Here is a 15,260-nt window from a genome sequence, read left to right on the forward strand (position 1 = left end):
AAGTAGCCAGATTCAGAGAGCAGTTAAATATTCCCTTTCATTATTTCAAGGTGTCCTTAGTTGTCTGAGAATTAAAAGGGCTCACCAGTCTACATCCACTAGGATTTCCTGACACCTCAACTCTCGGATCTCATCTGTTGCCATTTTATAGCTTCAAATCGCCACATTCCTGGGGTTTCCCATGCCAAGGATTCGGCAGTGAGTGGCCTCCTGCAGCCCAACCCTCTTAGCCCTGGCTGGCAGAGGTGCTGCTGGTGGGGTTGGGCTCCCAACACACAGTATTTGGGTGCCTAAAGCAGGGGCAGTTGGGCATGGCCAGGGATGGAGCACTGATTGCCCACCTGCTGTGACCAGGAAACCACGCCACGGTGGATTTTCCTACACTCCCTGTTGCACTGCCTGCTTTGCAAAATCGATGCTGCAGGAGTTGGGCTGCAGTACTGTCAGATGTAGGTTAGTATTTTCAAATCTCCTTAAGAGGACTAAGATATCCTTTGATTATATAACCTGGCTAAAGGATTTGGGATCAATGCCACAGACTTTTTTTGAAGGGCAGGGACACTGACAAAGTACATGATTAGGGCACGGTCTCCTGCTCCAAGAGTTTCCTGGGTTTAGGAGTATATAGCAAGTTTGTGGTGAATGTAACTTCAAATTTAATTTTTTTTTTTTTTTTTTTAATTTGCTTTTTTATATTGCTGGGAATTTTTTTGGGGGATTTGCAGTGTCATGGTGGCTCTGTTTGCAATCAGGAATTGACTGAGGTTATAAACTGAAGATGATTGCTGTCAAGTTTTGTTTGGCCCAGAATCTCTCAAGGGTGCAATTATGTGCCCAGCCCCTACCTTTCTCATGGTAAGCAGAAAACTTCATTGGGCAAGCAAACGATTCAGCTGGGGTGTATTTTGCTCACTGTGAGACTGGATTAATTGAGGTCCCTAAGAAGAGCAGAGTGAGCTGTAATAATGATGTGTTTTGTTCCGGGAAGAGCTTGCTTGTGTCCCGTGTTACACTTCAAGCTGACATTGGCATGTCTCGGGTCTGAGTGATGGTGGTGGTTCTGTGTTAAGCTCCTGAATTCGTGTGATGCTGCTTTTCTCCGTCGCATACAGAGTCTTGTCAGCGACTCTGATAAGCCACTGATCAAAGTTGCCATTGAAGTTTCTCAGCGTGAAATAAACCTCTGGTTTATGAATTTCAATTTTTCTCTCTGGCCTACCACCATCTTCCCATTCTCACATCCTACAGGGTTGTGTTATTTTAGTGTTGCAGAAGGATCACAGCAAAACTTTAATTGTACAGTCTTTTATTTTTACAGCAGCTTAGGTGACACTAGTTTATGCAAGAAGACTGAATACTAGCTGCAAATGAGAACAGATACACATTTTGATGGAAGATCTGGTATTGGTTCAGAAGTTAAAATAGGAGCAAGATCAGTGTAAAGGAATAAGGGTAGTGGAACAAATGGAACCAGTTTTCAGTGGTTTTGGTGTCTAGGGTTTTTAGTAATTTGTTTTTTAATCCCTAGTTGCCTTTTTCCCTTTGCAGTAAACATACCCTTGGGTATGAGATACAGAAGCTGTACGGACCCAGCTGGCTGCTAGCACATGTTGCAGACCAGCCCAGTGACCACTTTTGGCCCTCATCTGCCTCTGTGGAGCTGTAACTTTGATTGTTCTCTATTCAGCTACCAATTTTATGAAACTTGTAGGAGTAAACTTATTTTCGACATCTTTCCTCTTTTTCAGAATTGGTAGAAATTGGCCAGCAGTTACCGGGGGTGGGAATGGGGAGAGAGGACAGTATTACAGGTTCTTCGTGGGTTAATGCTCAAGGATGCTCTCATGAGTCTGTTTTTCTGCTGGATACACAACCCAGAGTTTGAACAAAACCCTTAATCTAAAAATCCTGTTTAGAGTCTGTTATTACTACATATGTATTCGTTCTCTAGGGGGAGGAAATCTTTGTTTTAACAGTCCTTTACAGGCAAGTTATAGTACAAAAATATACTTTTACATCACTGCTGCTATTGAACAACTACAGCTTTGCGCATGGAACTGCTGATGATATGGGTGAAGTATATTCACTCTGCTTTTCAGCTGTGTTGACTTGGGGAAAATTAGGAGTAGCAAAAAATGAAGCTATTGTAGACTGGTGTATTGCTTAATATTACAGATGTATGAAGTAGGAATAAACAAGAGATGTGAATTGGAAATTGAATCATAGACACCTGATATCTTATATAGAGTACCTGTAAATATGTTCCTGCTCCATAAAATCTCTAGAACTGAAGCAAAATTTAAGTGAGGTTAAGTGAAATGATTGAGAGCTTGTGATGGCAGTGGAGGGATGTTGGGTTTTATTAGAAAGAGAAGAAAGAATAAATCCTGGACCTTTCAGTTAGATTCAGATACCTGTTTGGCTTTAGGGTCAAGGATTTGACCTTTTGAGAGAGGTATTTTTGGAAGTTATAATTCACATTTAGATCATCCAGTACCTGCTCCTAGCCAGTACAAGATTTGTTCCTTTGAGTACATGTTTATTTCCTCCAGTCTAATTATACATATCCCCAGTGACTGCTTTTTTTATGAATTCCCTCTATAAATGTTCATATTCTAAACCAGTCTCTCTGGGTTCTCTGCTTTTAATTTGCTGCAGGGATGAACCCTGAATCCTTACTTGCAATTCAGGATAAGAGATGGGAGTAATGGAAAAGTATGTTTTGCCAAATAAGGGACCATGTTGGTTTGATGCAGTTTAGTTTAAAATTCAGTGTGTTGAGGTATTTTTCTGTCATGGCTGGATAAAGTTGAAACCTTCTTTTTCCCCCTTGCCTTTCTTTCTGGGAGAAGAGAAACAGGGATGACTTCCTTTGACCAAGCCTTCCTTTGGAAAGCTGCCCAAGCCAGGGCTCATCCCTGTGGGAGCTGAGCCCCACGGTTGCAGAGGTGCCGACTTCCACCCTGGAGTTTCTGACATATATGTCTAGCTGGAGATGTGAGAAAGGAAAAGCAGGTACCAAAGGCAAATTAAGTGAGAGTCAAAAGAAAGGCAGTCTCTTTGGTGTCACTCTGCATCCAAGCAGGGGAAAAGATGAAAGGCTCTGCATACGGTTCAGTAGCCTTCTCTTTTTTCTTGTTCCAGGTATCGGTTTGCCCCCTGAGGAGCAGAGGCGCAGGGATGCTGTGACTACTTACTCTTGTTTGTTTATGTTCATTTTGAAGAGACATGTGAGCGGAGCTGCCTGGGCTGCTTACGGCAAAGGAAATGGATCTCAGGGGAACAATTAATTTTGCTTGGCTATTTCTGAGCCAGGTGAAACCGTAAAATGAATGTGTGTCCTCCCCATTGTCTAAAAGGGCGGTATTTGTTTATTCTACATTTTAATGCACCACTGACAATTTATGGTGTGAGCCTCAATGAATTTTTAATAGAGAATTGATAGGAGAAAGGTGTATAACATGGGAGATTAATAGAAAAGGTTATTGGACTTGAAAAAGGAAAAGGAAGAAAAAGACAAGAGCGCTGATATTTTAATTAACTGCTCCCTGCCTGTGTTGTGATCCCAGAGACATGACGATTGAGTGCCAGAAGGTGAATCTGGTTGGAAATAAAGTGATTTCAGTCTTGTATTAGAGGTGAGAAATGAGACAGTGCTTCAGTATTCTTACAGTTTGAATAGTCTGGGTTGCTGTTTGCAGCACAAAGCAGAGTTTATTGGAATTAAGGCAGTCTGCAGAGCTGTGACCGATTGTGTTGGAGAGTAACAGTAGTAAAAAATAATAACAAAATATAGTATGTAAAATAATAAAAAGCAGAAACAGTAAAAAAAATGTAATGGAAGTAAATATAATAATAATAGAAAGGTTTGGGCTCCACCTCCCTTAATCTTGTTCTTTTAAGAGATTAGACACTTTAGATTCAAACAAAGGACTAAATGCATTTGTGTCCTGCTGATTTATCTGTCATGGGACTGTTGGACCTTTGGGTGGGCATGTGGACAGGGATTACACTTTTCAGTTAGGCCACTGCTGATGAGTGGTTGTGCCCAACTTCATTTTGCAAAGAGGAGCTGCACTCGGGGAGCAAATTAACACCTTCCAAATGACACCCCAGGACTGTCGGTAATGCTTTTCTCCCTCTTTTGTGAATCCTGGCAATCTTATTAATTTTGCTGCCGAAGAGCAGTGTCAGGGGAACAAAGCAATCAGTGCCACCATCTGCTGTGAGCAGGCTGGCCATGTTGAAGGGAATGCCTGTTACGGTCTTTTCTGTGGCTGACCCCCTCGCTCACACTTGCGTCCACATGTCCCGGAAATAACAGCAATCAGGGTGTTAGACTGATGGAAAAAGGGGAGGTTTATTTTGAGGCGGAGAAGTAGTTGTGTTGCTGTTTAGATCTCTAGAGAATAAGTCACAGGACAGTTTTCCTATGGGAAACAAGAAATTAGGACATTGAGTGAGCTAGTATAAAACTAAATACATTTTAAAAAATAAGTTTCTTACATCTGTGGTATTGTTCTAGTCTCTGCTTTCTGGATGAAGATGTGATTGTTTCATTTGTAGATGGCATAAGGTTCCCCTAAGAGCAGATAGTAACATTTTACCCAGTCAGCTTCACAGTGAGCAGGAAAACACTTCTACTTTGGTTATGCATGCATATCCCATTGGTATTTGGTCAGGGTTTCTGACCATTAAATACATCAGATTAATTAAGTCAAACTTGCATTAAATGCACCAGAAGTGATGCACAATAGCCAGTTTCAAAAATTTTGGTTTTCTAAGTCTTTTCCCTCTGATAATGGACATGCAGTGCCTTTGGTATGACTGGTCTCTTGTAAAATTCTTGGTCGATACGGGGTTGGATTTTTTCCTGTATAAGTTCATGATAATCTGGTTCTGAATGACTGAAGAGAAAATAGTCTGGTTTTTTCCCTCCCTTCCAGAATCTGGCTCATTTAGCAACAGAAGGGGAGTAAATGTATGTTCTCTTTATGAAGTGCATTCTGAGAGATTGTACGGCTGCTTAGTGATGCTTTGCAGGGTTTTCCTGCTGGATGCCTGTTCAGGGAAGCTGCATGTTTTGTGTTCTAGAAAATGAGTAGTTGATCTCAGCCATGTAGACCTCCAGTACCTCACACAGTAACGCTCCCTGTTTCCTGTTTGGGCAGGTGACCGATGCTTAACGTAGCTCCCTCCCTGACAGCTCATGTAAGGAAAAAAAAGAAGCAAGAATAAAAGATCAAACCCTGGAGGCTTATTAGTTGTGTTGAATGCTTTGAAAACCTTTGCTGGAATAAATATCGATGTAGCAATGATGTGCTCACATGACTTTTATTAGGGAATAGCTATCAAGCTCAGACCTGACCATGCATGCAGCTAAGCAGTGGAACAGATTGCCCAGGGGGGTTGCACTGTCTCCGTCTTGGGGATTTGTAACACCAGACTGGATAAAACCTGGTCTGACCTCAGAGCTCACCTTGTCTTGAGCAGGAGGTTGGACTCGATGACCTCCTAAATTCTTTACTACCTGAATTTTCCTGTGATCCTATTAGGTTGTGAGCAGCTTTGCAGAGGGAAGAAACAAGTATCTCCACCACTGCTTCCTCTGTAAATTGATCACTAACAAAGGTAGATGCCAATTAGCCATAGAGTCTTGGTCTTCAAGGGTGGTAAAGCTGAGCCTGAGCCATCACTCGTGACTCTCATGGCATGGCTGTTCAGTCCAGTTCCTGTCAGAAAAGCCACTGAAGTCACCATCGCGACAGCACTGAGTGACTGGTGGTCACATTGACACTGAGGCCATGGTCTGCAGGGGCCAGATATCTGTAGGTTACTTTCAGCTGCAGCGGAGAGATGCTGATTATCATTCCTGAGTATTACAGGGCTGGTTGTGCTGCACTACTGGAACAGAGAAATAGACCAATTAATTGCTTGAGTTCATGTCTTGCAACTTTTTCAAGTTTAATGCAAGCAAAGCAAAGAGCACAGAGTGGTTGACATTTAATGAAACGATTTTTAGTGTTTGGAGGAGTGCTTTATGATTATCTACTATGGTGACAGATTTACTAAAAAGCCATGAATAGATTGCATAGATAAAAACATTATTGCTCTAGATAACATTATTGCTCCAAAGGTGAGACTTGTTTGTCCTACTTGTCTGTAAATCACGCAGCATGCTTTCAGTTCTATGTAGGCAGCAGCTTTTTGTAGTAGAATTATTTTGAAGACGAACAACCATGATTTTTGAATGTCTGGAAAAAGGCATAGAAGAGGGAGTCCATGTTAAATAATAGAAGGGTAAGAGCTCTAGCAAGAAGAATATACCCGTCTTTGATGCCTGTTTGACTCTGTCGAAGAAGCAATGTTGAATGTGAAATGAATCCTCTAAAGATAGGGTGTTGTCCTTAATGGGATTGCATGAAATGGAGGTCCTCTGCTCTGCTTATATTTGTACTAAGTACTTTATTTTTTTCTTGCAGCAAAGAAAACTTGTGCCGAGTCGGATTTCACTTGTGACAATGGCCACTGCATCCCAGCCAGGTGGAAATGTGATGGTGAAGAAGAGTGTCCTGATGGGTCAGATGAATCAGAAGCAGCCTGCAGTGAGTAGCACAAAAAAGTGATGTTTCTCAGACATGTTGTCTTATGAAAGCATAGAGAAATTGGAGGTGTTGTTCCCAACACTTGCAGGATGATCTGTCAACTTTTGTTTCTGTTAGAACAGAAATTAAAGACACAAAAGATTCAGGTCATTCAAATCAGATGGTTTACAAACATGACGGTTTTCCAGACTGAGAGACAGCACTATCTAGTGTGTATTTCTGTCTGTAACAGAATCAAAAACAGCTCTAGCTCTGTTACAACCAAATAAACTGTAGAGCTCATGATCAGCAGTGGTGCATGAAGATTCACGCTCACCTGGGATCAGGCCTTTTGGAAACTTGGATTTGCAGCAGTTTGCATGGTAGCATATTGGGATTTAATCAGCACTGCAGACAGCACTTGTGTCATTACAGGGGAACTTTGCAATGTCAGAGTATTGCTCCATTATTATTATTTTGCTTTTGAGAACAAATGAAGAAAAAGGTAGCAGATGGAAGATGAGCAATGTAAAATAACTAAAGCTGAGAGTAAGTATGACAGATGTTAACTGCAGGTAACACCTTTAAAAAAACCATTTATTCAGTCAGTCAAAAGGGCATGCTTGATTTTTGTGTAGTGCGTTTTATCTTTTTCTTTGGACTCTCTGAGGAGGTCCATTTGTGCTCCATTGTTCTAGAACTGTGAGGGGTTGTCTGATGTTGAGCTGAAGGGAATCCCAGGGTTATTTTAATGAAGACACTAATACATAGCCTTCTATTTGTGTGCTTCCTTATGTCTGCAGATTTGTTCTTGGACAGACTAAGAAACTAGTACAAGCCATTCTATTGAATTTCCAGTCACATACTTCACAAATATATTCCCATGAGTCAGAAGCAGTGTTAGAGGAAGTATTTTATTGGATTTCACCAGAATGGGACACACGGAGGGCTTCAAAATTAACCATACTTTTTATTTTTAAGCTTAGTAGCAGTCCTACTTTCTCCCTAATTAAGAAAGATGAATGCACTGCTCTTGCATAAAATGAATGGAATCACTTTTGCAGCCTTATACAGGCTACAGAAAATAATTACTTTAGTAACTGCATTAACATATTTATGTATTGTATGTGTTGGTCTTTCACCCTGCCTCATCCTTAGTCAAAAACTATCTTATTAATGCTGCTTCTACTACCTGATTGCCTGGAGGGGTGCTGAATAACTAAGCAGCTCCATTCCCTGCAGTTGCTGTCTGTAAATCTCTTGTCAGAGGCCATAGCCTCGACCATGCAGTGCTAAGATCCCTGACGAATTCTCTTAGTCATCTTCCATTCCTTTTCTAGCCCCTTCACCTTCCATATTTCCCTCTCTTATGTTCATTCTCTGGGGAAATCAGCCTTAAAACTTAAATATCATAAAGGAGACTCGATGTGAGCTTCTGATTGTTACAGTATGGGACTGTCGTCCTGAGAGGAAAGCAATTTGTTCAGTTTTGTGTGATAATATTTTAAATTTTTTTTAATTCTCCCCCCTCCCCCTTGAAACTTTGCAAGTGACTGAAGTCTATATTTCTGTGTCAGTTCTTCTGTTCAGAAAAACAGATGGCCCTTGAAACATTTCCCTGCTGCTCATGGGAGTGGGCCAGTGTCACCTCAACACAGGGAGAAGTTTGTTCCCATTCTGTAGTATATGCCTAACAGATAAATAGGGAATTCCTAGTGAAAGTAGCAGTACCTGTATGGACCAATTCTTCATTTATATTTTAAATACAAGGGCTTTGAAACCAGCTCAAAGTCTATGGCATATAACTCTGCCATGTTTCATTTGTTTGTATCAAGCAGATTTGCCATGCTTTGTCTCAGCATAAGATATTTAGATTTTGTTATGAGTTTTAGCCAAAATAGGTCAATTTGTGTGATGAATGCATGAACTTGTGTCTTGACATTCACAGGAGACTCAATACAAGCCTATGTCTGACGTGGCTAGCTCTCAAAAGAAGCCAATGTTTCTGTCTGCACCAGTTAAAAACTTCCCTTTGAGTCTTAAAAATGTCTGCAACTAGAATTTTAGTCCTTTACTTTTTTATAGGATTATTCAGATCTGAAGTTCACACTTAATCAGATGAAGATCAAGTAATTTTAATCTTATGACTGTTGATAGCTATAGGCTTTAATTTGCATGGTAAGGACATGCTCTCCAGATGTTTTGTATCCTTGTCAAAGTATGCGTCATCTCAAAGGCTGATCCAATCTGCTCTGTGAGGAAACAGAACCAACCTGGTAATGCACAAGCACAGTGCTGGTTGTGGAGTTAATTCACAGGTATTTGCAGGTCTTCCTACCATCACTGGTAAAGACAGCAGTGAGTTATGAACCTGGTGGACTATTAAACTTAAACTGGAGTGGTCAGCTTTTTTTTTTAATTTGTACCCCTCATGTAAAAGGCCTAGCTCTCTGTGCGTGCAATTATTATTTAAGGGCAAAGAGGAGGCTGTAATGACAGATAGAAACTTTAGTGAGAGGCAAAATGTATAGTTGGACATTCCTGTATAGTCCCTTCAGTCCCATTTTATTTCTCCCTGATGAAGCCAAGACTGAGCTTTCTCCCTGTGCTGAGAAATGACTGCAGGCCCCTATAACTGTCTCATTTTCCTGTTTAGAAATGCAGCACAGCCCTTTGGAGGAGCCTGCACTGCAGAGTTCCCCTAGGGAAGGGGCAGCTTGGCACACGGAGATTTCTCACCTCTGGCAAGATCATACTGCTTTATAAAATCAATTGCGTTCAGACAGGCTGCATAATTGCCAGCACTTCTGCCAGGATCCAGGGTTATTCCTCAATTAATGCAACATTGGGACGTTGTCTGTAGTCCATTCAAGCTAGGGAGGTTTCTTGCTTTAACAATGCTGACTGTTGCATTTTAGGAGTATTTCCAGCTTAAAATGTGATGAAGACAAGGCAGTTCCTCTCAGCATCTAGCCACCTGCTAAATGACTTTATTTTCAGAATGCTTCTGTGGTATGTTTTTTAATTACGTTTTGTGCTCTCTTATTGGTAGTTAGGGATATTGCATCCTAATCTCTAATGCTCGACTGAAGGTAACAGTTTTTGGTGTCTCTCTCTCTCTCTTTCTTTCTTTTTTTTTTTTTTTTTTTTTTTTTTAAGATAACCCCACTGCAAAACCAAAACCAAACCAGTACTTCACTTCTTCACTTTTTTGGTTTCCCAGATCATTGAAGTTGCTCAGCTTTGTACCTAACAGAATCCTCTCTAGGGATGTTACCCATCCCCAGGTGTTCAGGACAGCATGACCTGAGTCCTGTCAGATAGGCAAGACAGCATCACAGCTGACCTGACTCCTGTTGCACCTGTGATATCTGGGGCCTTTTCTGCTATTCATGCAATTATTATTTTTTTTAACTACATTTTCTTCAAGCCACAGAATGTGGCTGGGAACAGTAGCTGTAAGGGTGTCTCTTCAGTCCCACTGAATTCTCAGCTGATGAGATCTATAGCACTTATTCCTGTGATGGGTTTTGGTGTTAATTGAAGGTTCATTAATTTCTAACATGCGCTGATATTGGAGAAGATGGTTATCCAGGCTTTTGGTTTTAAATGGGTCATTATGAATAAGAAAGTGCTTGTATTTCTTAATTTTTCTTTGAATCAGATTCTTAACCTAAACATGCTCTCACATCTATAGGTTTGTCCAAGTGAATTATTCATGTAACATGTGAGTGTCACCACTAAACCTCAGTGTTATGCCATCTGTCAGTTTCTCAGTGCTATTATCTGGCTGCTGAATTTGTTTGTCTCAATTTATATAAAGGTTTCAAAGAAATGTGTCCCCCCTTTCTGTGAGCTGATCTATTCAGGATCATCTTGGGGGCTGGATCTGTTCTCTCTGAAGCCATCATCAGAAATACTGTCAGTTTGGGCAGGAGGTGTGTTTTATTATGTTTTTTTTATTTCTGTGTGGAAACAGAATGAACCCCTAAATCAAGAGAAGCAGTGTGAGCTCAGAAACTAGTGCTATTCACAAGGAGCAGAAGGGACCAAATTCACTATTCAAAAAGTTGTGTTGATTGAGGCTGGGGGAGGGAGGAGAAGGAGGAGGAATTTAATATTGAAGAGTAGAAAGTTATTTTGAGAAACATACTTAATAAATGAAAAGAAATGGGATAGTGGGTGAGAGGGAACAAAAGAAACACTGTTTAACTGTGCTTGCAGTGGTTCTCTTGGTGGGGAAGGGGAAGAGTTAGTCCTTGAGCATGCCAGCTTCCAGCCTCATCTCCCTTGACAAAGCCTTTTTTTAGAGTCAGGAATTGCCTGAACTAGGCCTCTGTACAGGAAAGGTTGGCTGCTTGTACATAAAGCCAATGAACCACTTTGGCCTTGAAGGATACATGCTAAGAAATAGCAGGGGGGGAAGCAGGTTTGTCCTCCTGTTTGACATCAGCCATTGCTGCTTCTCCCTGCCTGCCCTGAGGGAGAGCCTAGGGTAGGTGCAAAACTGCTGTTGCTGGAAGGTGCTCCCAAATGATAATGGATTTAATCTTCACTGTGCCAGCTTGTTAGTATGCAAGGAGCTCCCCATAAATCATTAAAAAGGATAGCAAAGTATCTGGAAGTAACAGGAGTAGAGTTAGTGCCTCTGTCAGCCCGATGCCTGAGACTCCCCAGCCCGATGCCTGAGACTCCCACGTACCTCACCAGCAGCTGTTTTGAGATACAGAAAATATTTTTGACCTCGGAGTAGTCTTGAATGCTGAGGATTTTACAATTGTTTGCTGCAAGCTTATACAGCAGCATGCCTCTGCCAACTGCAGGAAGCCGCCTGGAGCCTACTCGTATTCTCCTGTTGGAGAGCCCACCATGGCCAGAGCCCTGGACTTATTTTTCATTGCTCTCACTGAAAGCAATGCGGTGTGGCTTGGTGATCATCCTAGAGCTGTGATGTAGCCACTGCTGTTATACACAGGCTTTGCTTATGCATATGAAAAGATTCCTCACTATTTTTCTATCTAGTTTCTTGAAGCTGACAAGAGGGGGAAGGGAAGTAATTTTTCTTACTGAGCTAACAGAGACCTCCAGCAAAATGTATGTTACCTACCTAATGCTGTTCCAGTGCAGGTACTGAATCATTCTGCTTTTTTACAGGAAGGAAATGTTAAAATTTCCCTCTGAAGTATTTTGATTATTTAACCAGTGATTTAAACAAAAGACCTCTAGAGAAAAATAAAAACAAATGCTAACAAACAGTAACAGCACTGATGGGAACACAAATTAAAGAGGTAGAGCAAGTGAAAATCTAAGCTGGCAAACTCTTGCCTTAGGACATTGTATATATAATGAGATCGAGGAATGCAGGCAGCATAAACTCACCACTTATTTCCTTACTAGATATGTGACATTCTCCTAGTTAAGAACAGAAATTATTATACAGAAAGGTATAATAGCATGTTACAATGAAGAAAGAGAAGTGGAAATCTGAATTCGTATTACATTAAATAGGTGAATGATTTAATAGGGCAGGTTTAATAAGCATCAGTCCAGGAAATAAATTTTTAAATGGAAATGGAATATAAAATCAAACCCCGAATGTTGGTTCGAAATACAGTACCAGTCCATGCAGTCCTTTATTTTGAAGTACATGTCACAAGTTGTTCAGGGAGATGTATCCAAACTTGACAGTTATATTTTTAATGGGTATTTTCCATGATCCCAGGCACTTTGTGTGCTGCTGCTGTGTGTGCTGATCTCTCACAGTGGTGATCAGTTCTGCCCTCATTTTCTATTAAGTTGCCCAGATGCAAAATTCTGTAACTGATGGTAGTGTCGACAGTATTGCTAGCCCCCAAATGCACAGTTCTTTCCTAGCTCTCCATTCACCCCAGAGGTCTCTAGTATTCTTCTTTGATACAGATCTCTTGCATGGCTGAATTTGGTGACATTACTGTGCTTTTGTGGAAAGTGCCTTAATAAACTGTTCCCTGCCCTTGGAGAATTTATCCTGGAGAAGGGTGGACTGCCTTATTCAGGGCATCACATATGCTGGGCCATTGAACTTCAAGTAGCAAAACAAAAAACTAGGCCAAATCAGCCAGGCACAGCCAGATAGCACGTTTTAGGACCTGGGGCAGTAACAGAGTGGAGGGTGTTTTTTAATTTATTTTTCCCCCTCCCCAACATTAAGAGTGTATCCGTTTGTATATATATGAAAGGTGGTGGGAGATTGTAAATTAAAGACCATTCTGTTAGGTTAATTTGTTACAGATCATTTAGGGAATTGAATAGGATGATATTAATGTTAAATTGCACACCTGTAAATCTGACAACACTCCCACTACACTAACTGGCTATTGCTAGCATAAAATACAGCTGCTTTGGTGGTCTTGTCATTGTCCCCCCATCACTGTCCCTGGTAGGCTGTTGGGAACACTGCTGAATTAACAGCAGCTGAGGTCTGTATCTGTAAAACGAATACAGGACAAGGTACAGGATGTGGAAATGCTTCTAGAGCCACAGGGTCCTCCCAGTGACAAGGCATAAAAGAGGCAGTCTTATTTTCCAGACACCCAGACCAGTTTGTAGGGTAATGATGAAAGCTTTGATTTGTCAATGTGGTCAAATTAACTGAGACAGAATAAAATGAAAACAGCCCATGATCATCTCTCCATGAAGTCATGGAATAATTTAAGATAGAAGAGACCTCTGGGAGTCATCTAGTCCAATCCCCTGTTCAAAGTGGACCCCTGTTCTCATGTTTGACTACCCTTATTAATGAAAAAAATCCCTATATCTTGCCAGACTTTGCTTTTTTGCAGCACATGTCTGTCACCTCCCATCCTGTCACTGTGCGCCTCCAAGAACAGTCTGGCTCCATCTTCCCTAGTCCCTCCCATTTTGTGGTTGAAGGCAGCAATAAAATCTTCCTTTAGCCATCTCTTCTGGTTGCTGAACAAATGCTGTTTCCTCAACCTCTCCTTGTATGTAGTCTCTCGCTTCAGATTATTTTGTCAGATAATTGGAAATGACACAACTCTACAACTGGGATACAATTTTTGCATTGTTCACTCACCTTTGTCAAAGCTTTACCACATCTAAAATATAACTTAAAAAATAATTAATTTTATCTCTTTTTAGTATGCTACCTAGCTTCCAGGTCTACTTAGCAGAGGGTTACAGACTCTTGAAAACTCGTTTCTGTGGAATTGTTTAACGGTACACTAGAGGTGAACAAGACTTACTGAGGTCTGTTAGCAGACTAGTAGCTCCCTACAGATTATGACTTATAGTCCAGTGCAGATTTTTAAATCCTTTTTATCGTAAGTGTATATAACTCTTCAAATTTTCACAAATGTACCTTTAATCTTGATTTAATCATCCTGTCTTGGCCAGTGTATACTTGTTTCCCAAGTTCCTCTGGTTCCTTAACCACTGCAACTGCTTTGAATGCCTCCAGGTGTGTCCTTACTGAGCAACCCCAAGCTGACCTCAGTGTCCCAAAGGACACAAGACTGTATGACAGGGTAAGGAACCAAACCCAGTTTTTCTTGCATCCTGTTCCTTTTCTTGAAGCATGAAATTATCCTTTTTACATCAAAGGAAATTCAGTGAACTCAAAGCCTGGCTGTTTATCCCTAGGAGTGGCATAACTTTATCTGTGTCTCATGGGCAGTGAATTACATCTCCTTTTTGATGATTACAAGCCTTTGGTGATCTCAACATTTTACTTACCTAGAGATGTAAATGAATTTAGGGTATGTAATGATTGTGCTCCAGTTCTACCAGTGCTGAAGAGTTTTAAGTAATACCTGTTCAAAATAAAGTGTGTTTTTTCCTTTAAGGGAAGGTGTTTAGAGCTTATATCTCAGAAGTGACCTTTTCAGAGGGCTGAGTCCTATGGGAAAATCAAAAGAAAATGCCTATTTGGTCTTTTCTGATGGTTTTATTGTTCTTTTCTTAAGCAACATTACCTTGCCAGAAAATCACTTTTTCATGTAGCATTGCAGGCTTTGACATTTGCAGTATTCCCGTACCTCAGATCGACTTTTGAGCTTTTGCTAGTTGACTGCTACAAAGATTTAAACTCTGGCATTTAAATATTTTTCCTATTGGTCTAATGCGTTCATGCAGTTCATAAACAGGAATGGTCATAAAAGAGTTTGATGCTGCCTTTTTATGGCTATAATTAATCTTGCAGCTACTTCAATAGGAGAGAATAGCAGCAAAATGAAAGTTGAGCATGTGAAGCTCTTGTATGTGTAATTATTTAACAGGCCATAAATACTGAACTAGTAAAAACTTAAGAGGTTTTCAGAAATCTCAAGCAGCTTTTCATTGCCTAGTGCTTTTTTTTTGTTCTCTTTCAGCTTGCTTTCTGAAATTCAGATTACCTGATTCTTATATTTTTGTTGGGGGGTAGGGGCAGGGATCATGGTTGATTTACTTACTGTGGCTGATATGAAAAGGAAATAGTTTCTGGGAATCAAAGGTAAAGCATAATTTGAAAATTGAAATGTTTTGCTAACTGAAGCAGTATTGCACTGCAAGAGCAAGAAAACAAACACTTTCTCCTTTCTGAAATGGGTGAATTGTAGTTTCAGAAAAATAAGTGAATATCAAATGACATTATTTTAACATTTTTCATGTTTAAATAGCTTCTGTGTTTTAGTATCA

General features: G+C 40.6%; 1 protein-coding gene across 2 annotated transcripts in view; it reads left to right on the forward strand.

Moving 5' to 3' along the window:
* LRP8 (LDL receptor related protein 8) overlaps positions 1-15,260 on the forward strand; it is a 190,574-nt gene that overhangs the window by 106,373 nt on the left and 68,941 nt on the right. For both annotated transcript variants that reach the window (XM_074906184.1, XM_074906183.1), the window contains exon 3: positions 6,483-6,605. In XM_074906184.1, coding sequence (XP_074762285.1) covers positions 6,483-6,605 — 123 coding nt within the window. The remainder of the gene's footprint in view (positions 1-6,482; positions 6,606-15,260) is intronic.

The sequence above is a fragment of the Athene noctua genome, chromosome 5, assembly GCF_965140245.1.
Source record: "Athene noctua chromosome 5, bAthNoc1.hap1.1, whole genome shotgun sequence".
Lineage (NCBI taxonomy): Eukaryota > Metazoa > Chordata > Aves > Strigiformes > Strigidae > Athene > Athene noctua.